This window comes from Oryctolagus cuniculus, chromosome 10 (assembly GCF_964237555.1).
Source record: "Oryctolagus cuniculus chromosome 10, mOryCun1.1, whole genome shotgun sequence".
In the NCBI taxonomy this organism is placed as follows: Eukaryota; Metazoa; Chordata; class Mammalia; order Lagomorpha; family Leporidae; genus Oryctolagus; species Oryctolagus cuniculus.
The window spans coordinates 114,731,201-114,752,536 of record NC_091441.1 but is presented as its reverse complement, the minus strand read 5'-3'; the positions used below and the strand labels follow the sequence as shown (position 1 = coordinate 114,752,536).

The following is a 21,336-nucleotide window of genomic DNA, read 5'->3' as shown; positions in this document are numbered from 1 at the left end:
CCTGGTTCCGCCAATGGGAGGTGGGATGTGAGGCCTGTCCTAAGTACGGCGTGTGTGTCCAGGGGAGCCTGGATCCCCCCCTCCAGGAGCACAGCACCTGTGAGCTGTTTCTACTGAAACCTCAGTGTTTGTGCGTAACTTTTTGAACACTGTGAGAACGGGACTGATAACACTGTCGCCCTTGTTCTGGAGAAAAAGAAGCGCAGTGGTAATCACACAGTGTAGTGTGGGGCAGGTGCCGGCGTGGAGAGGTCGCCACCACGGAGAAGTTACAGGAAGCAGAAGGGTCGTCTCCCCACCGGCCCCTGCAGGAGCCGGCACGAGAAGCTTCCTGACGAGCGAGTGCTATGTGGAAAGCCCACCCTCTGAACTCTTCTCGGGAGATAGGCACGTGGCACTTGAGGTACAGTGAAGTGAAAAAACGGCGACTCCGAAATTCAGTGAAATGATCACAACTCCTTGAAAATTCAAGGGGGAAAAGGAAATGAATCAGATGTTCCTGGTGCGAAAATTCAGATTGCCTTTTCCACGTAAGTAGTGAGAGATCCTTTACAGTATCGAGCCAGCAGCCAGGCACCTTGGGGACAGATGAGAAAATGTCGTTTTGCGATTCAGTCTCCCACGCGATGTACGAGCTTCCAGCTGTTATGTGTGTGGTTTCTTTTTCTTTTCTTTCCAGTTGGTGCAGAGAAGGCAATTAGTGTGCAAAAGAAATCCATACAGGATCTTTGAGTATTTGCAGCTCAGCCTTGAAGAGGTATGTTGTCCCGTTCACGTCAGCTCCTGGGCAGCCCTGCACCCCGGAGCCTCCCTCACGGCGCGATTCGGGTCCCGAGTTAGTGACTGAATATTGTAACTCAGTGTAGGAGTTGGCTCAGGTAACTCAGCACAGGCCTGCCCACAGTTCTCTGCTCGCATTTTATGTCCTCGTTTTTAAGATGTGTGATTGAGAGGACGTATCTGTGTCATTCCACAGAGCATTCAAGCAATTTGTCTGACCGCTTTTTATTTTTTAAGATTTATTTATGTGTTTATTCTTTTACTTATGTATATGGTGGAATGACAGGGAGAAAGAGATCTTCTCTTCACTGATTTGCTCCCCAAATGGCATCAACAGTCAGATCTAGGCTGAAGCCAGAAGCCTCCCACATGGGTGACAGGGGCTCAACAGCCAGGCCATCATCTGCTGCCTTCCCAGGCACCTAACGGGGCGCTGGAATGGCATCAGAGCAGCCAGGATTCAGATCAGTGCCCCAGTGTGGGATGCTGGTCTCAGGAAGTGGCTTAACGCACTCTGCCACAAAGCCAGCCTTTGAACACTTGGTTCAACTTTATTTTATGTATTTGAGAGGGAAAGAGAGACAGATTTCACATTTTCTGATTTACTCCCCAAATACCTACAACAGCCAGGGCTGGGCCAGGCTGTAGCCAGGAGCCAGGAACTCAGTCTGGGTCTTTCACATGAGTGACAGGGACCCAGCTACTTGGACCCTTACATGCTGTCTTCAGGTGTCCGTTAGCAGGTAGCTCAAGTTGGAAGCAGAGCCAGGGCTTGAACCAGACACTCCATTACAGGTTGAAGATGTCCCAAGTAGCGCCTCAGCTGCAGATGCCTCTGCTCCCTGAGCACCTTGCACGTCAAGATTTCAGTGTGGCTGAATATTGTTAATTTACACAGCTGTACTGAGGTGTTCGCCTACCATGGAGTTCATCTACTCAAAGCTTGTGACTCACAGGTTTGGGATGTGTTCACAGCATTTCACCAGCCTTTGATAAGCTCTCGTGCGTGATTCAGATCATGTGACTGCTCCTTGGGCAGGGGACTCTGGGTGTCTCCTTCCGCACCGCCCCTTTCACTTCCTGCAGAGTTCTTTCTGGAGCTTCATCACTTTGTCCCTGCGTCTCGGGGCTCCCAACCTGTGACCACCGTCATTCAGTCCCCCCTCTTGTCCCTGCGACTCGGGGCTCCCAGCCTGTGACCACCGTCATTCAGTCCCCCCCTCTTGTCCCTGTGGCTCGGGGCTCCCCAGCCTGTGACCACCGTCATTCAGTCCCCCCCTCTTGTCCCTGCGGCTCGGGGCTCCCCAGCCTGTGACCACCGTCATTCAGTCCCCCCTCTTGTCCCTGCGGCTCGGGGCTCCCCAGCCTGTGACCACCGTCATTCAGTCCCCCCTCTTATCCCTGCGGCTCGGGGCTCCCCAGCCTGTGACCACCGTCATTCAGTCCCCCCTCTTATCCCTGCGGCTCGGGGCTCACCATCCTGTGACCACCGTCATTCAGTCCCCTCTTGTCCCTGCGACTCGGGGCTCCCCAGCCTGTGACCACCGTCATTCAGTCCCCCCTTTTGTCCCTGTGACTCGGGGCTCCCCATCCTGTGACCACCGTCATTCAGTCCCCCCTCTTGTCCCTGTAACTCGGGGCTCCCCAGCCTGTGTCCACCGTCATTCAGTCCCTCCTTGCCTGTGTTTTTACTGCACACAGCAGTGCCCCTCCTGCCGTGGCAGATGGCACCCTCCTGCAGGAGCTCTGTTGAGCTTCTCAGTTCCTTACTCAGTTCATTACAGGCGTGTTCAGTGTGCAGCGCAGTTCCCGTTAGTGAGGAGGGCACTCCCCCAGTGCTCACCGTTGTTGCCGCCGTGTAGCACGTGTGCTCTGTCAGCCTTTGCCGTGACCCTAGAATGGCACGTACACAGCAGAAGTGCAGTCAGCCCCCAGTATCTGCCAGGGACTGGTTCTGTGGCCCGAGGACACCACAACCTCTGGGTGTTCAGGCCCCTTGTGTACAGCTGTGTGACACTTGCGCAGAGCCTGCACACGTCATTTCTAGATGACCTGGCATGCCTGCTGCGGCGAGATGCTGTATAGGAAGTTGTCACACTGCAGCAGGCGTGGGGAGCCTTCCTACTGCCGAAGGCACATCATTCCCAGGACATACAAAATTATGAGCTTAAAATCAGCCTGCTGTGGGTTTACTGGATTTCAGGTCCTGCCTGTGGTTGCTTTGGCAGGGCCAGATATTCCTGTTAAGGAATAAAGACAAGAGGAAAAATACCCATCATCAGTACAGGTACTGTTCTCTTTTTTTTTTTTTTTTTTTTTTTTTTTTTTGAGAAACAGCTCCTGTCTGCTGGCTCCCTCCCCAAATCCTGCAGAGACAGGGGCTGAACTGGGCCCACGCTGAGAGCCGTGAATGCTGTCCACGTCTCCTGTGAGTGGCAGGAACCCAGTTATCTGAGCCATCGCGGCCGCCTCCCAGGGTCTGCATTAGCAGGAAGCTGGAATTGGGAGACAGAGCTGGGTATTGTACCCAGGCACTCTGATGGGAGATGCAGGCTTCCTATCTTAATGTCTTTTTATGTTTGTTTTCTTAAAGATTTATTTGAAAGGCAGAGTCACAAAAAGAGATATCTTCCATCCACTGGTTCACTCCCCAAGTGGCCACAATGGCCAGGGCTGGGCCATGCTGAAGCCAGGAGCCAGGAGCTTCATCCAGGTCTCCCATGTGAGTGCAGGGGCCCCAGCACTTGGGCCATGTTCCACTGCTTTCCCAGGCAAGTTAGCAGGGAACTGGATCAGAAGTGGGCAGCCAGGATACGGACTGATGCCCATATGGGAAGCCAGCATTGCAGGCAGCAGCTCAGCCTGCTACTTCACAATGTCAGCCCCATAACTAATATCTAAACCACTAGGCTAAACTCCCTCCTTTTCCGAATGCTTTTGATGGGAAGATGACGGAATCTGCAAGCGGAGAAGCCTGGGATGCGGATGCAGAGAGCCATTGTATTCTGAGTCCTCGGTCTTCGGGACACAGTGAGGAGGTCCCATTGGTAGCGTGTGCTCTCCCCGGTGGGGCACCTGGAAGTATAATTGAGGTATGCCAGATGGCGTCTTCAGATCCCACCTGCGGCTTGCTGTCCTCTGCTTTTAGCCAGTGATGCGGGCAGCCTTTGTGAGCCGGGCATGGTGATGATTTCATGTTCTTGCTGTGTGGGTATTCATTTCAGGGGTGATTCGATTGCTGTGCCGATGAGCTCACTGGCTCTGGCGCTTCTAAGAGATCTGATACCAAGATCTGTGTTTCCATTACAGTGCTTCTGGGCCCTAAGTAGATTTAGCAGCGGATATTAACCATCACTGGGGGCAGGCGTTTAGCCGAGTTGGTGAACCCACACCCCAGATTGGAGAGCTTGCGTTTGATTCCTGACTCAGGCTCCTGATTGCAGCTTCCTGCTGGAGCAGACCCTGGGAGCCAGCGGGTGGCGGCCCATGTAGTTGAGTCCCCGAAGCTATGTAGGAGATCTGGATTGCAGTGCCGGCCATGGTGGCCATTTCAGGAGGGAGCCAGCAGGTGGGAGCTCGCTCTCTCTCTTTGCCTCAAACAGAATTTTTAAGAAGCCATCTCTCCGTCTTATTAGTACTATAAAAGTAAAAACACGTGAGGTTCTGTGACCCACGGTCCCTGACCTCCACAGTCTGGTGATGCTTCCATTCTCAACAAAACCAGCTCAGTTGAAGTAAGGTTGTCCCCATCTGTGATAAGTGCCCAGCAGCGGTCTGCATGAACTCATAAACAACACCAGCATTTAAGGCAAGTGAAAATGAGGCATTGTTTTACCATACTCGGGGAAGTGTGTGTTTGCTGATAATGAGAAGACGTCTGTTTCTGAAAAACTCGCCCCTTAATAGAAACGGGGGAGAGACCTCTTGTTAGGAGAGAAGTGAATTGAACTTGTCCAGGCTCTGCTCCCTTGGGGGTCTTTAGGCGGGATTGGGGGTAGGGGGGCTACAGTTGATGAGTTGATTGAGCCTTCAGGTGCTTTGCAGAGCTTATGAAATCTTCATGAGATTTAACCTCCAGAATTCCTAACCAGAGGGGTTTAGACGAGGCACTGAGAATTGAAGTCCAGGCCCCAGCTGATGGCAATGACTTGAACCCAGCCCCGGCAAATCACAAACTTGATTCTTCATGTTTCATTGTTGTGAATGGAGAAGCACAAATTTTGACAAAATGAAGGGACTGAACCGTTTGAGGAAACAACCTTGTCTTTTCCGCTGCATGTTAGGGCTGCTGCCTGTGGTCTGTCCAAGAAACAGTGGTGGTGTGTGATAATAAGGAGTGGACGGTGAGGAAGGGTGGCCTGGAAGGCAGGGGGCAGCAGCTCAGAGAACAGGAGGGGAGGGGAGCTGGGGCGGTGCAGGGGCGTCCCAGAGTGGCCCTGGTGCTGTGGGCTTCAGCAAGGGCAGGATCTGGGGGCCTCTCTCTGTTTGTGCACGCAAGCCCATCCTCAGCCAGCGTGCACGTTCTAGTTGCAGACACAGGGAAAAGAGTGATGTTCAGAGGAGGAGGACTGCTCTGATGAACACAGGATGGGGTTATGTGGACCGGGCGGTCAGGAAGGACTGGCTGAGAGGGGATCTGTGAGCGTGGGAGGAAAGTGCCAGACTGCAGGAGTAGCGACTGCAAAGGCGTAACTGAGCTTAGTGGCTTCAGAGACCAGAAGGGCGGCCCACACAGCTACAGGAGGGAGCCACACTGGGCAGGGACATTGCTGGCCCCAAAGGACATTTTAAAAATCTGTCAGCATTTACTGTTTCATAAGTTGAAACAAAAATCTTGCATATTGCAGCTGGCGCTATGGTATAGTGGGTTAAGGTACCATCTGCAGTGCTGACATCCCAAATGGGTACCAGTTGGAGTCCTGGCTGTTCCACTTCTGATCCAGCTTCCACCTAATGTGCCTGGGAAAGCAGCAGAGGATGGCCTAAGTGCTTGGGCCTTTGTACCCACAAGGGAGACCTGGAAGAAGCTCCTGGCTCCTGGCTTTGGCCTGACCCAGCCTCAGCTGTTGCGGCCATTTGGGGAGTGAACCAGTAGGTAGACGATCTCAATCTCTCTCCTTTGTCTGTATCTCTGCCTTTCAAATAAATAAATCTTTTTAAAAAATAAATCTTTTTTAAAAATTTATTTTTTTGAAAGAATTAGACCAGCGCCACAGCTCACTAGGCTAATCCTCCACCTTGCGGCGCTGGCACACCGGGTTCTAGTCCCGGTTGGGGCGCCGGATTCTGTCCCGGTTGCCCCTCTTCCAGGCCAGCTCTCTGCTATGGCCTGGGAAGGCAGTGGAGGATGGCCCAGGTGCTTGGGCCCTGCACCCCATGGGAGACCAGGAGAAGCACCTGGCTCCTGCCTTTGGATCAACGCGGTGCGCCGGCCACAGTGGGCTGAACCAACGGCAAAGGAAGACCTTTCTCTGTCTCTCTCACTGTCCACTCTGCCTGTCAAAAAAAAAAAAAAGAGAGAAGGAGAGGCAGAGAGAGAGAGAGAGAGAAGGAGAGGCAGAGAGAGAGAAGGAGCGGCAGAGAGAGAGAGAGGTCTTCCATCTGCTGGTTCACGTCTCACTTGGCCGCAGAGGCTGGAGCTGTGCATCCCTGAAGCCATCTTCACTCTCCCAAGTGCATTAGCCGGAAGCTGGATTGAAAGTGGAACAGCCGGCACTCGAACCAGTGTTGATATGGGATGCCGGCACTGCAAGTGGTGGCTTTACCCGTTACACCACTGCACCGGCCCCAAATAAATCTTTGTTTTTAATTTAGATATGAAAATGACATTTTTCCAACACACTTTTAAAAAAAGCTCAGATGGTCCTGTTACTCATTTTTGTAAATCACACGAAGACCTGGGCTTGGGGAAGTCTGTTGGGTCCTCCGCTGCTCCTGTGTGTCTGCCGTGCTGTTGCCCAGCTCCTGGGTGCTGGGCAGGAAGAGCATGAATGAGGCAGATAATACCAGAAGATGATCATGCCGTGGTTTTGGCTTTGAGATCTGCAAGGGGTCTGGGGGCCCCAGGATGCCCTGACCACGCTCTAAGAAATGTCGGGAGGCCAGGCAGAGCTCAACACTGCTGCACCAGGTCGCTTCCTGAGGGATCCCCAGGACAGCAGCTGCTCAGAGCCTGACTCTGGGCCGCCGTGCTCCCCTGGGTGCTGTGGCCTGTTGTGTGTGTGCGGGATTTGGGTAGGGCATGGGGAGCCATGAGGAGGCCATCAGAGTGAATGCTGTGTGCCAGATCTCGCCCCGCTGCTCTGACTCTGACCCTGGCTGCTGTGACAGCAGAGGGATCGGATGCAGGATTGGGCGTGGTTTGGTTTTGAATCTCATCTTTCTCCCTCATACTTGCAAAATAACCCAGTCTTACTGCCAGCTGCCACTGAGTCACCTGCTGCACCCCAGCCCCCACACCCCTTCTAGTCTGGACCCATGGAGCCTCGTCACCCACACAGTTGAAGCCAGCAGCACGCGGCTGTTGGTGTCGGTGCTTGGCTGTGATCGTTTTTATCAGAGAGCCGTGTTTATTTCCACTCAGGTGTGATTTTATTCAGGAGGACCAGCTTTATTCGCCGTTATTCCTCCAGCCGCCCGTGCGTGCATTTGTGAAGATCCTGTCGCCATGCCATGAAGCTGATAGATACACCTTGCCATCATACACATAGACTGCACAGCAGGGGCGACCCAGAAACTTCTGCTTTGTTATTTCAGCTGAGTTTGCACTGCCCCACACTTCGCACAGAGTTTTTGCCTGTTGTTTTTCTCAGCTTGACGTGGTTTTCAAGGGAGGCAATCCCCTGAGCATTTTTAGTCACAGCAATCTGTTGTAGCTGTAGACACTCTTCAGTTAAATTATGTAGATTTTTAGGATGAAAATACATTATGTGAAAATTCATACAGTTGTTTTGTTTCTTACTGGTTTAAGCCAGTTAGTACCATTCTTGTTTTCTTAGGTTTGTTTTTTTGTTTTTATTTTTTTCAGTTTGAACCATGCAAGAAATATGTAACCATTTGATGATGATCAACAAATTAAGTTGTTTGGCTTAATTCTCCATATGCTTGCATCCCCTATCAGAGTGCCTGGGCTCCCAGCTTCTCACTAATGCAGACCTAGGAAGAAGTGGTGATGACCCTGGTGGACTGGGCTTCTGCCACCTGTATGGGAGACCTGGATTGAGTTCCTGACTCCTGGTTTCAGCCTGGCCCTGCCCAGCCCTTGCTGGGGAGTATACTAGCCGAGAAAGCTGTTTCTAACAGCCTCAGAGAGAGGGAGAGAGGGAGAAGGAAGGAAAGAGAAATGCGAAGAATGAACTTGATTTGTGAGTGAAGAGCTATCAGTCTGTAAGATAGTTAACGGGAATGGAGCGATGTCTAATGAGTGTTTCCCGTTTGCTCCGTTTTCAGGCCTTCTTCCTGGTGTACGCTCTGGGCTGCCTCAGTATTTACTATGAGAAGGTGAGATGTTTGCTTTGTTTAATCCCCTTCGTGCCAGAAGCGGGCCTGCTAGTGCCGGTACTGTTTAACACATTTCTGCGTCCTGGAACTGACTGGAATAGGGTGTGATGCGTGACAGGCCAGGTGTAGTTTGTGCATTTCCCACGTAAGATACACTCAACTTAGGAAGGGTTTATTGGTACCGAAGTAAGGGAGCATCTGTAAATCAAATAAAAAAGGAACGGTGAGCAGAACAGCAGGTAGGAACAGAGTGTATTTCATTCTGTTCTTGGGAGCACATAATTTTATCATCCGTTTGCCTGTAAGTGCATCGGGCTTTTTCACCAGCATCCCAGTGATTTGGAAAACAGGAGTCTGGCCACATGTGACTTGCTTTCCCACGAGGTGCCCATTCCCGGCCCCAGTGTGCCTCTCGGCCTCAGCTGGAACCTGCCGGACAATTCTAGCAGCACTGGAGAGTCGGCCTCTGGAAAATGCGGGGCTGGCCGCGCTGGGAGCCCCAGCTCTCCTGCAAGGCCGTGGCTTGTCCCCGCAGGGCTGGGGTGCTTCCTTGCATGGGGTTGGAAGGCCTCTCGGGTGTGGCGTTTCACGTTAGCAACAAGAAAGGAAAAGAAAAGCCGACTCTGGCTCGTCTGTGGAGTTCAGTCAGAGCCTGAGGCACACTGAGCCGAAGCGACTGAAGACTTGATTGGCTTGAGTGTCACAACAGCACTGAAACGAAGTGAAAAACTTTCCAAACTTGGTTTTAGTTTGTTGTTGTATTATTTTTTATTGTTGAAGCCCCAGAATATTCTCTGAACCAAACATTTCTTTTCAATAAGAAATAGAAAATCTTTTGAGCACTTGCATTGTTAGTTTATGCCATCAGGTAGCTAATCACTAATTTGGAGACTAAATGGAGCCGCGTTTTTTCCTGAAACTTTTACACAATGGTTTTCACCTTTCCCGATCTCGCCTCATTGAGGGTCTGTGAGACCCAGGTTTCTCTGCCTGGAAATTCCCTCCCCAGCCCCCATCTCGTCCAGGACCCTTCACCCACCCTTGGCCACTTCTCATTCTCAAATGTTGCCTTCCTAAGTCTCCAGAGCTGAGCTGAGAGACAGAACGGCAGCCTCCAGTGGGAGCCACGTGTGTCCTGTTAGATTTTATTCGTAGCCTCACTAAAGAAAGCGTACAGAGAAAAGCAGGTGAAATTAGTTTTAGTGTCAGCTTGCACAGGTTCCTTACTCCAGCGTGCTGGGATGGTGGAGGCTGTTTGCCCTGGAACTGTTTTCCTCTTAGTCCCCTTCAGCACCTGATGACTCGTGTGGCTGGGGGCTGCTCCTGCTGAAGCCCTCTGTTGGGGGTTCATTGGCTGCTTCAGCTCCACCCTGAGTGTCAGTGGTGACCCACTGGCTGAGTGGTGAGTCAGTTCATGCGTAATAATGCATTCCTTTGCTTGTTTTTAACTTAGGAACCTTTAACGATAATGAAACTCTGGGAAGCCTTCAGTGCGGTGCAGCCCACGTTCAGGACCACCTACCTGGCCTACCACTATTTCCGAAGCAAGGGCTGGGTGCCCAAAGTGGGGCTCAAGTACGGGACGGACCTGTGTAAGTGGCCCTTGGTGTGGTAGACGTGAGCCCAGGGTTGTTGCAGGGTCACCGTGGAAGATGGAGTTGGTTCTGTGTGCCTCTGCGGATCTTTTCAAAGGTCTCCTCCTCTGCCTTAGAAAGAACGTTGGGGGGTTAGTGTTTGGCTCAGTGGTTAAGACGCCACTTGGGACCCCCACATCTCATGTTGGGGTGTTTTGTTGTGAGTCTTGGCTTCTGATCCAGCTTCCTGTTCATATTTCTACCAGCCATGTGAGAGACTCGGATGGAGCTCCAGGCTCCTGGCTTTGGCCTGATTCAGCTGTGGGTGTTGCAGGCATATGAAAAATAAACCATAGGATGAAAGATTCTGTGCCTTTAAATAAACACATAGCTAGATAAATTAAGAAAAAATAGGTTAAAAAAAGGAAATGGGTGGTTAGGACTGGGGTGGAGAGCATGGTCAGAAAGCAAAGGCCACATTCATTTTCACATTTTCGTGCTAGGGTAGGTCATTGGCCTGAACCGTGCGTGGCGGGGCTATGAATTCTGGGTCCCCGCTCTTAGAAGCTTCCTCGCAGGACCGCGTCCCAGGCTGTCCTCAGGTGAGGGCTCTCCACGCAGCATGTAATTCCCGAGGGCAGCTGTGGGCCTGGTGCTGTTCTAGGTTCTGAGAATACAGAGGTGAACCAGGCGAACTCTTGGGAGGGGAGGGCTGGAGGCGCTCAAAGACAGGGAATTTCAGGGACTAGGAAGTGCTGGAAAGGAGCGAAAGCCGAGTGAAGAAACGGGGGGGAAGGGTGTTAGACTGCCCGGGAACGGACGCTGAGAAGACGGGAACGCAGGGAACCAGCAGCTTAAAGAGCACGCCGGGCAGGGTGAGCAGCCGCACACACCGCGAGGCAGGGCCGGGCAGGCAGAGGCGCGTGGAGGGGTGGTCGGAGGGGACGTCTGGGCCCTCGCAGACACGCTGCATGTTTTTGGATGGGAATCCTGGGAAGACTGTCAGCAGAGGAGCGGTGGACTGCAGTGACTGTTTACCAGCCCCTCTGCCTGCTGTCCGGCGAATGACGAGGGGGCAGAATGGAAGCAGAGACTTGCAGGGGGAGCTGAGCCCTGCCGATGAGCTCCAGACTAGTTTGCTAGGTTCCAGGACAGTTGTGTTGGCCACAGTCCTCACCTTTTAAATAAGTGATGGGCCTGTCCGTTTTTCTTCACTGGATTCTCACCTGGTTCTCCTTTTCATGCCTCATAAGAGTAGCCACTTGGGGTGCAGGAGTGCCCTGAGAGCTGGCCAGGTCAGGAGGAGAGGTCGGGCTCCCGGCCAGCCCTGCCTCTTAGTGCTGTGCGACTCAGACACATTCCTTAATCCCCGTGAGCTTGCGTTTGCCCTTGGTGGTGAGGACACCGCCTCTGGAACACCTGTGATGCCGTCCGCCTGGGAGGCCTCTTCCGCTGCAGCGCAGTGTCGTCCGTGGTCTAGCTGATACAGAGAACAGACTTCCCCAGGTTAAAGGATGGCTGGAGACATGGATGGAGACATGGATGGATGGATGGGCAAACATTTGAAAGAGAAAAGGAAATTGCTGAATTGACAACTTCCTGGAGGCCATTGTCCGTTGGGACCCGTTGTCCTTTCCTGGTCACTGTGCAGTCCACGTGGGACCAGGTCTGTGGCTCCTGTGCACAGCCAGACTGGCCCGGCAGCATTGGCCAGGGTCTCCTGATGGTCCCTGTGCTTGCGCAGGCGGGGCTGCGTGGACTTGCTGCTTTTTAACAGTATTAGAGTTAGTCTGCAGGCTGGTGGCCTAGTCACATGTACCCTGCAACTGCCAAGGTGGGTGAAACCCAGGACAGCCTCTCTGAGCAGTTCTTTGTCCTCAGAGGTGAAGGGCATTGGGACGCTCGCTTCTTAGCAAGGAAACCTCCCTGAGTGAACCTTGTCGGTCACATTTCATCCAGGAGCAGTGCTCAGAGCAGGTGACGCAGCTCAGGTCAGGTGCAGCTGCCGAGCTCCTTGACCTTGGGTTGCCCTTGGGGAGAGCAGGACCAGGAGCTCAGAGCCGTGCCGCACGCTGCCGCTCACCAGCTCCCTGGCTGCTGCCTTCCTGTGTTCTGCTGTCCGCCTCCCCGCTCTCCCTGCGTTGTTCGCCTCCTTTTGGAGTCCTGCAGTTACAGAATACAGAGTGCGGGGCCGCCTGGCTCTGAGCTCCGTCCTCCCACCGCACCTGACGAACGCCAGCCCCCGCCCGGCACAGGCTTGCACTGCTGCTTTGTCCTCACAGTGGTGGGATGACCGAAAGGTCCGGTAACTCCCAGGTGTCCACCACACCCCCTCCAGTTTTATCTTCTGTTGAAGTTTTATTTATTTTTATCTCTTTGAAAGGCAGAGTGACAGAGACCTTCCATCTACGGGCTCACTTCCCAGGTGCCTGCAACAGCCATAGCTGGGCCAAGAAGAAGGGAGTCTGAAACTCCACTAGGGTCTCCATGCAGCAGGACCCAAGTACGGCTTCCCAGGGTGTGCACAGGCAGGAAGCCGGATTGGAAGTGGAATGGGGACTTGAACCCAGGCAACCCGATTGAGCTGCAGGTATTCCAAGCAGTACCTCAACGGCTGTTAGCCAGAGGCCCGCCCCACCACTCCAGCTTTGGGTTTGCCCTGAGTGAATTTGGTCACGTGATTTCTCTGCTCCCTGATGTCCCAGAATGGAAGTGGCCAGCAGGAACCATTCAAAGCCAACAGGGAGCTGACAGCTAGTTCTGAGCCCACAGGAGGGTGCTTGGGGCAGCTCTGGACTTGTCACAACAAGGAGATGGGTCTTCCTCCCAGCTCCCTTTCTGGTTCTTTGCTAAACTATCTTCTTGGCTTATTTTTCTAGTCAAACTTTAATATTTTTGTTAACTTCTCCATATTTGCATACGTAATCCATTTTAACCTAAAGTACAGGCTGCATGCAGCTCCAAAGAATGCCATGTAGTGCCGAAGAAAAATAAGAAGTAGTCTGAGGGCTGGCATCCCATATGGACGCCGGTTCATGTCCTGGCGGCTCCACTTCCAATCCTCCTCTCTGCTATGGCCTGGGAAAGCAGTAGAAGATGGCCCCTGCATCTGTGTGGGAGACCCAGAAGAAGCCCCTGGCTCCTGGCTTCGGATCAGCGCAGCCCTGGCCGTTGCAGCCGTTTGGGGAGTGAACCAGCGGGTGAAGGACCTCTCTCTGGAGTCAGGGGCACACTTTGGAAGCTTTGTCCTTCTACTTGGCAGGCATTTTTGTAAACAAATAAGTCACCTTTTCCTCTGATTACACTATCATTACAATTATCATTGGTCACTTTTTTTAAATAAAAGTATTTACCAAAGAGAGAGAGAGAGCTCCCCAGTTGCTCACAATGCCCACAGCACCCGCAGTGGCTGGGGCAGGTAAAACTCAGTGCATGTGGGTGCTAGGCCCCGATTACTGAGTCCATCGCTGAGGCTGGGAATCAAACCCAGGCACTCTGGTCTGAGACACTGGCATCTTAACTAGCACACTAACCACTAGGCCAAACACCGCTGATACTGTGCTTCCACTGCTTCTGTTTTCCATGAAGAAGTCACAGCAAGGGGAGTTGTCACTCGGTCGTGGCACTGCCAGGCCTCGGGCTCATCTGCTGCCAGCGTCCAGGCTTTTAGCTTCTGCCTGCTGGGTGGGCGTGAGCTGCTGTCCAGACACTGGTGGCATTGAAGACATGAGTTTGCTCGCAGGTGATGCATGTCAGGGCTGGAGAATTCTTACTTTCCCTTAGTGCCTTCATTTTAGAAACAGGCTTAGGGAAGTTAATGATTTGCATCAAGTTTCCCGTCCTGCCCTGGCAGAGATGAGCAGAAAGCACACTCTGGGTTCATGTCCACTCCGGCGTGTGGTTGCCTTCCGCTGTACCGCGTCTCCAAAGGCTGAGTGTGTGTCCCCATGTTTACTCAGATTGTTGCCTCAGTGAATTCGAACCCACTCGCCCGGTACTGTAAATACTGTCTGAGTAAGAGTGTAATAAAAAGGACGCGAGGTCATGAGAAATGGCAGGGAGCGAGGTTCGGTGGCTGCATACTGCGTCGTCCCGGGGCTCCTCTATGGCTGTGGCTGTCGGGCTGAAGTCTGCTGTGAGGGTCCCGCGTGGCCGCAGGGCTGCTCCATGGAAAAGGACGTAACCCAGTCCCTCAGGGCAGGCAGAACTCCTCCAGGTTTCCCGAGTTGGTTTTAGCCCAGGGGGCAGCTAAGAGTTTGCCAACACTGTGCACTTTGGGGGTGACTCCCTTAGCTGTAGTTACGTATAAACCCGAGTCTGTTCCTGTGAAATCCCAAGTGCACGTCTCACTGGTGGCGGATCCACTCCCAGAAGAGTCGCGGTTGCTCACGGCCTCCGACACCCCGCCTCCTGGGTCGCCTTCCTGAGGAACCAGGCGCAGGCTGTGTGTGCAGGGAGTCCTACAGGCAGGCCTGGGGGCGTCACCCAGCAGAGTGGGGGGCCAGGGTCTTGGCCACAGGTTTGTCTGGTTGACTGTACTTGGTTTTAGTTGGGGGGGGGGGGCCTGTATTTGGAAATAGCCCAAGGCGTGTGGAGATGACCTGCACGGACGGTTCGGGGCTGGCTCACCTCTGCAGAAGCAGAGAGAGAGGAAGCTGCCGAGTCAGAGCGGTGGTTCATCGCCTGTTTCTCCTCCTTTACAGTGCTCTACCGGAAGGGGCCTCCGTTCTACCATGCAAGGTTTGGAGCCATTTTTTTTAAGATTTACTTATTTTTGGTAGCAGAGGGAGAGGGAGAGCAAGAGAGAAAGAGAGATTTCTTTCATCTGCTGGTTTACTGCCCAGGTGGCCAGCACTGGCCCATGCCACAGCCAGGAGCTTCATCTGGGTCTCCTGCATGGGCGCAGGGGCCCAAGCACTTGGCCATCTTCTGCTGCTTTTCCTAGGCCATTAGCAGGGAGCCGGATCGGAAGTGGAGCAGCCAGGATAGGAACCAGAGCCCATTTGGGAGGCCCACATGGCAGGCGGTGGGCTTTACCCGCTGCGATGCAGCACTGGCCTCTAGATAGAGATTTTTCTAAATAAGTTAATGAATTGGAGGGACATGAGGAAATTTCTAGCCTCTCGTTGTAGTTTTCAGTGCCCTAGAAACAAGTCGTGCTCTTCTTGGCTTGAGAGGAGCAGGTGTTCTGTGCCCATGACTCAGCACGAATTGTATCCTGCGCCAGGAAGTTGAGAGGTGAGGGTGCTGCCTGTCCTGGAGTTCAGCATTCAGTCCGTCCGTGTGATAGGCGCTCGTGTGTAAGCAGGCAAGGGAATTTACAGCTCTGTTCTTCCTGTAGGTCTGGGACTAGGACAGAAAGCTTCTAACTTAAAAGTGTATTTTCCTTGGTATTTCGTCACCAGCCGTCCAAGGGCGTGAGGGTCAGATGATGTAGTTTATTTTCTGTGCCTTCGTTCCCAGTAGGACAGTGCGCTTTCTGCGCGGGTTGGTTTCGTGCCTTTTGTTCCTGAAAGCCTCTCGTGTGTCTTGCAGCTACTCCGTCATCGTTGAGCTCGTGGACGACCGTTTCCAGGGCACGGCCCGCAGGCCATTCAGCTGGAGGGCGCTGGCCGCCCTGAGCAGGGTCTCAGCGAACGTCTCCAAGGTGACCCCGCGTGGCTTTGGCGTCTGTCTGCACGTAGTGGAGTCAGAACGCCCTTGTAGGAACGTCACAGCGTTCCTGCCCTTGAAATTCTGCATGATCAGGGTCTGGGCCGCCTCCCGTTGTCCGGGTGGACGTTGACGTGAAGCCGCAGGGATGGAGCCGCAGCGCTCCCGGGGGGATCGGACGTGGGCGGGCACTGCTGTCCCTGCCAGGGGAGGCCTCGCTCTGTGGGCTGCAGTTCTTCACACTGGTGTGTGTGCGCGCGCACACACACACCTATTCCAAGGGAGTCAAAACCAGGACTGCCTGTCATCAGTCTGCAGATCTCTTGAAAGGGAGAGGAAGGGAGTTAACACTCAGTGCTCCCCGCCACAGCATGGCTCCTGGCTTGAGGAGCTGCAGGGGTGCTGAGTAATCAGGTCACATGGCTCGTGTGCAGAACTGGGCCTCAGACCCCCAGCCGGGTGGCCTTTGACAGGAGGAAAGCTGCACCTTAGCAGGGCTGTCCTGGTGATCCCTGGGCCCCTGCCACTTTGTCCCCCGCTGCTGGGGTCTCAGCTGGGCTGGTGATAACCACCAAGGGCAGGAGACGTTGCCTGGGCTCGGCGTGGCCTAGGGAGCATTCATGGCACCTCCGTGTCACGTCTTCAGTGCTGTGTCCATCGTCGGCATGCTGGTCAGTGTTCACTGAACAGCGGGGCCTTAGTGAGGAAGGCACGCCTTGGTCATTAAGTTTTCAGGGGAATTGTGCCTGGGGCTTCCCTTTGTGGGGTGTCTGGGAGCCCACGCTGTGAGGAAAGGGAGGCCGTGTGTGCCTCCTGCCTCCCCACCTTGGTGCTGTTGTTCTGTAGTGTTCAGAGTGTTTGTCCTCTCTCAACAGGAGCTTATGCTGTGTTACTTGATTAAACCCTCTACCATGACTGACGAGGAAATGGACTCCCCAGAATGTATGAAAAGAATCCAAGTCCAGGTGGGTAAACCCAGACGGTCACATCATCCCCCCCGATTCCATGCATCATGTTACATCCTTCAAACAGGTGGTCCCGAAAATAAGTGGGAGCAGAAAGGCCTCTTGGCCCCATGGGCTGTGTCCCACCCCTTCCCGCTGAGCCCACTGCCCTCCCACTGTGCTGAGTCCCTGCCTCTTAGCCTGTGGCCTGGCTGTCTCTCAGTTGAACCTGGCAGTCTCTGGCCCCCGAGCACCCCAAGACCTCCCATAAGGCTCACTCCCAGCGCCCAGAGTCCTTGGCAACTTTCTCTTGAACTTTGCATATGGCTTCCGTATGAGCTGAGCCCCCTCCTGTCTTTGTTGAGGTCGTGGTTGGATACCCCACCCCCGCAGGTGGAACTCCGGGGCATCCGGAGCTCCCGCCCACACCCAGTGTGCCAGGGCTTTCCTTCCTTCTTTGTGCAAGTCGCCTTGCTCTTCACACTCCCCTGAACCCCACAGAGCCACTGCTCAGTCTCCAGACCCCAGCGGCTCCTCCCTCCAATTGGTCCTGCTTGTAAACTGCTGATCGAAGTCCATGCCTTCCTTCTCAGTGGCTGACACGGGCACACCAGCACCATCACAGGTGCAGTTCTGACATTAAGTGCTAGCATTTGGGATGGACATGTGGTGCTGGGGGCTAAGCCACTGCTTACCATGCCCACACCCCATACAGGGGCACCAGTTCAAGTCCCAGACCCTCCATTCCGATCCAGTTTCCTGCGAATGTATCCTAGGAGGCAGTGGATGTTTGGACCCTTGCCACTCACGTGGGAGACCTGAATAAGCACCTGTCTCCTAGCTTCAGCCTAGGCTAGCCCCGGTTTTTGTGGGCATTTTCAGAGTGAACCAGCGGATAGAAAAAGATTCTCTCTCTCTCTCTCTCTCTCTCTCTCTTCCTCTCTTCCTCTATCCCCCTCTTCCTTCCTCTGCCATTCTGCCTTTCAAGTAAATGAAAATAATTTTGTTAATATTTGTTCATTTGAAAAGCAGTGTTAACAGAGAAGGAGAGAAATAAACAGAGAGCTTCCATCCACTGTTTCACTCCCCAGATGCCCACGATGGCTGGGGCTGGGCCAGGTGAAAGCAGAGTGGTGGCACTCTATTGAGTCTCCCTTGTGGGTGCAAGGGCTCAGGGGCTTGGGCCATCTACCACTGCTTTCTCAGACACATTAGCAGGCAGCTGCGTAAGAAGTGGAGCACCCAGGACTCAAAGCACCCTGTATGGGACGCTGCTGTTGCAAGCGGAGTCTTAACCCACTCCACCATGATGCTACCTCCGAAAATGTTTTTTTGAAAGATTTGTCTTTTTCAAGATTTATGTTATTTACTTGAAAGGCAGAATTACAGAGAGAGGGAGATAGAGAGATCCTCCATCCCCTGGTTCACTCTCCAAGTGGCTGCAACAGCCAGGCCTGGGCCTACAGCCAGGAGCCTGGAGCTCCATCTGGGTCTCCCACCCAGGTGGCAGGAGCCCAGGACTTGGGCCAACTTCTGCTGCTCTCCCAGGTGCGTTAGCAGGAGCGCGATCAGAAGCAGAGCAGCTGGTGTTCGTATTTATCACCTGGAATCGGCAGCCTCGTTCTGAATGGGCGTGGACAGCTCCCTGAGACGCAGCTGTGACGCCAGGCGCGTGGGCGGGTCCCTCGTTGCTGCTGTTGAGATTCAGCCCCCTTGTTCTTGCTGGGTTGCAGGAGGTGATTCTGAGCCGCTGGGTTTCTTCACGAGAGAGGAGCGACCAAGACGAGTTCTAACGGTTCACCCCCAGATTTCTGACTTCACCGACAGATACTTGTTGAGCCTCCTCGCTGCGCCGAGTTCAGGGCTGGATCAGGAGTCCTGTTGCTGGAATTGCCTGTTGATAGAGGTGTTAAGGGCATGCTGCTGCCAGCCCCCAAATTGTTAACAGTGTTTTAAAAGACAAGATTACGTCGGAGAGAGACGAGGCTGTGCTGGCCTGAGCTGACTGCTCTGTCCGCATCCGCTTGGCGGGGCCTGGAGGACTCTTCCAGAGATGGGGGCTCCCCCTGCAGTTGCCTGGCAGCAGTAACCGTTGGCATTCCTACTGCACCGTTCGGTTTATAAAGCACCTTCGTCCTCACGGGTCTGGTTACCCACGTCTGCTCCCCTGCGGGGAGTGGACCCCGTGTTAGATTGTTTTCGGCAGGAACAGCAGTAGCACGTCTCGGGTGTCCAGGGAGCCCGTCCCCGTGCTGTGCCGAGGAACGCCTCTGAGGCAGCAGGCGCTGAACAGCTGCTCCGGACAGCACGCACTGTGCAGTCACATCTTGCTTCAGGGAATTTGTTACCGAGTAAATAAAAGTAAAATAAGATGCATGATAAACTGACGCGTGCTAAGTGCACCACAGCCTCTTTTTGACCAGGTAGAGAGCAGAGAAGATGCTGAGAGGCGTTGGGTGGAAACAGGAGGGCAAGAGGAGGGACGTTGCTCAATGGACACAGAGGGTGGTCACGGGTGAACAGGGGCCAAAACGCCTCCAGGGTCCAAGTTCCGCAAACTGGTGGGGTCTTCTCGGCGCTGAGGACCCCACAAGGGGCCCGCGGGGACATCTTAGGAGGCTGTGAGATGAGACAACCAGAACGGGCACCTGTTGGCCTTGCCTAGGCCTTGGCCCCCGAACTGACCCACAAGATTCTGCCTGTCGTGAACACACAGCCTAGTTGAGTGTTCGTTCACGCCACAGCCCTGCTCTCGTTATGCCCTCGTGGTGCGACTGCACAGGTCTGGCGTTGCCAGCACAGCAGCTCTCCCCCAGACTCAAGCCAGGGGTGACCGGGAGTTGAGTGTCTTCGTGGCAGGTGCAGCGCCCGGCGTCAGTGATGCCGCTCGCCTCCGGCATTCTCACCGTCCTCGTCGCTTACTCTGGGCTGCTGTGCAGGGTCGAGTCTTTGCTTTGAAAGCCTTGAAAATCACAATACATCCAGAACCTTTGCTTTGCTGTTTCAGTGGGCACTTGGTGCGGCTTTCCAAGCCCGGTGAGTGCATCTGGTGAAAGCTCCCCTGATCCCGGCCGCCTGGTGTCTAGGCTGCGGCGATGACGCGGTGTTGCGAGCGAGGAGGCACACACAGCTCTTCCTCGTGAGTGAAGGCCCCGGGTATCGTCCTTAGTCTAGGAAGCTGGGATTCCCTTCCTCAGGAATACAGTTTGGACAGTCCGGCAGCCACGCAGGCGTCCGCATTCCCTGTGGGCCCTTGAGCTCCTGTGAAGATTGGTGCATGGGTTTGGATGAGCCTTGTCCTCACGGTTCCCAGCTAACAGCAGTTTTAGCTTTACCTTCGGAGGCCTTATGTCCTGGCCCCTTTTTCTTATAAAATAAACATAGAAGATGGCTTTTGTTTAAAAAAAAAAAAAAAAAAAAAAAAAAAAACACAGGTTTGTCCGAATTGCAGGTTTGCTTTGTGCTGGATCCACCTTGGGAAGATGTGGTGCTAAGGCTTTTGGCTGACCCTAGTAGATAGATTCGCTGTTTTCAGGTTTTTTTATGAGCTATGTTTGCATTTAGTCTTGTTGTGGGCTTTGTTTGTTTTTGGAAGTCAGAGTTACAGAGTAGGGGGGAGCTGGTTCACTCCCCAGATTGCCACCATGGCCAGCACTCGGCCAGGCCAAAGCCCTGAGCTTCATCCTGGTCTTCCATGTGGGTGGCAGGGGCCCAAGCACTGGGACCATCTTTTTCTGCTTTTCCCAGCCATCAGGGAACCGGATCAGAAGTGGGATGTCAGTGGCACAGTCGGCTGCTTTACCCGCTTCCCCACAGTGCCAGCCGCCAGATTTGCTTTACAACCAGAATCCTGTCATGTTCTTGGCTCTCAGAGCATATGTCCAGAGCCACCGGCTGTAGCGGCCTCATGTCAGGATCCTGAGCACTTGCCACATTGTGACCTTGGGGAGACCTCACTGACCTTAACACACCATGCCCAAGGACACCTGGAACTTTGTGAAGCCAACAGTATTTTCACAAGTCTTGTCACTCAGTGCAAAAACTCATTCCCAGGTAGGAGAACACTTGCTTGGCCAGGATATCTTCTGTGGGTTTGTCTTTCTCCATGTGCTTATCCCTGGTAGCCTTTTTTCCACCACAGAGGATTCCCCAGGCCTCTGGTGCTCATCATTTCCTGGGCTCTTCTTCCTTAGCAGCTGTTTTCACTTAATAACGTGGCGAGGTGATTGCTACCACCACGTACCCGAGCAGCACGACAGCTGTGCTGTCCCTGCACATAGTCCCGACACAGCGCTGGAGTGATTCTGCCACAAACTCCTGCAGACTCGCTGTGTTTGCTTTGAGGGGGTAATTGAGGGTGGAGTGTCGTGCAGTCATGATCACGAACAGCAGGACTTGAGCTCAAGGCAGACCTTTCTAGTGTCACCCCTGGCACCGCGGGAGCCTGGTGGCTTCTGCAGAATTCTCCCTGGGGCAGCGGATGAAGGGTTGGGCACCCCACGTTGCAGGGAACGCCCTTTCCTTGCGCCCACGGGAGTCCTCATGGGAGTTGTGACCCTCCTGCGGTCGTTTGGCAAACTCATGACTTGGAGGAGGAACCTCTAGGCTCCGTGGTGGTGGTCACTCAGGCACACCGACAGCCCCAGGGCTGCACCTGCTGCACTTAGGAGCTTCTCAAGATCCCTGCGACTGCAGTGCCGACATCTGACACAGGCACAGCCGTGGTGCCCGGGGGCAGCTGAGGAGCCCTGTCCATGCAGCGAACACTGGTGGACGCCTAGAGGTGGGGGCTAGCCCGAGGGCCGTGTGCATGATTCTTGCTGTGAGCTCAGGAGGGCCACGGATCTCAGGACTGTGTGGATCCAAGGTTAAGAACTTAAGCAAGG

General features: G+C 53.8%; 1 protein-coding gene across 4 annotated transcripts in view; it reads left to right on the top strand.

Moving 5' to 3' along the window:
* TSEN2 (tRNA splicing endonuclease subunit 2) overlaps window positions 1-18,833 on the top strand; it is a 37,287-nt gene extending 18,454 nt beyond the window's left edge. For 2 of the 4 annotated variants that reach the window (XM_051851720.2, XM_070051093.1), the window contains exons 6-12: window positions 680-757; window positions 8,230-8,280; window positions 9,734-9,872; window positions 14,558-14,594; window positions 15,390-15,501; window positions 16,382-16,471; window positions 18,184-18,833. In XM_051851720.2, the coding sequence (XP_051707680.2) occupies window positions 680-757; window positions 8,230-8,280; window positions 9,734-9,872; window positions 14,558-14,594; window positions 15,390-15,501; window positions 16,382-16,471; window positions 18,184-18,243 (567 nt within the window). In that variant the 3' untranslated portion in view covers window positions 18,244-18,833. The remainder of the gene's footprint in view (window positions 1-679; window positions 758-8,229; window positions 8,281-9,733; window positions 9,873-14,557; window positions 14,595-15,389; window positions 15,502-16,381; window positions 16,472-18,183) is intronic. The other 2 variants (XR_011379653.1, XR_007921661.2) reach the window with 1 other exon arrangement.
* The last annotated feature ends 2,503 nt before the right edge of the window (window positions 18,834-21,336 follow it).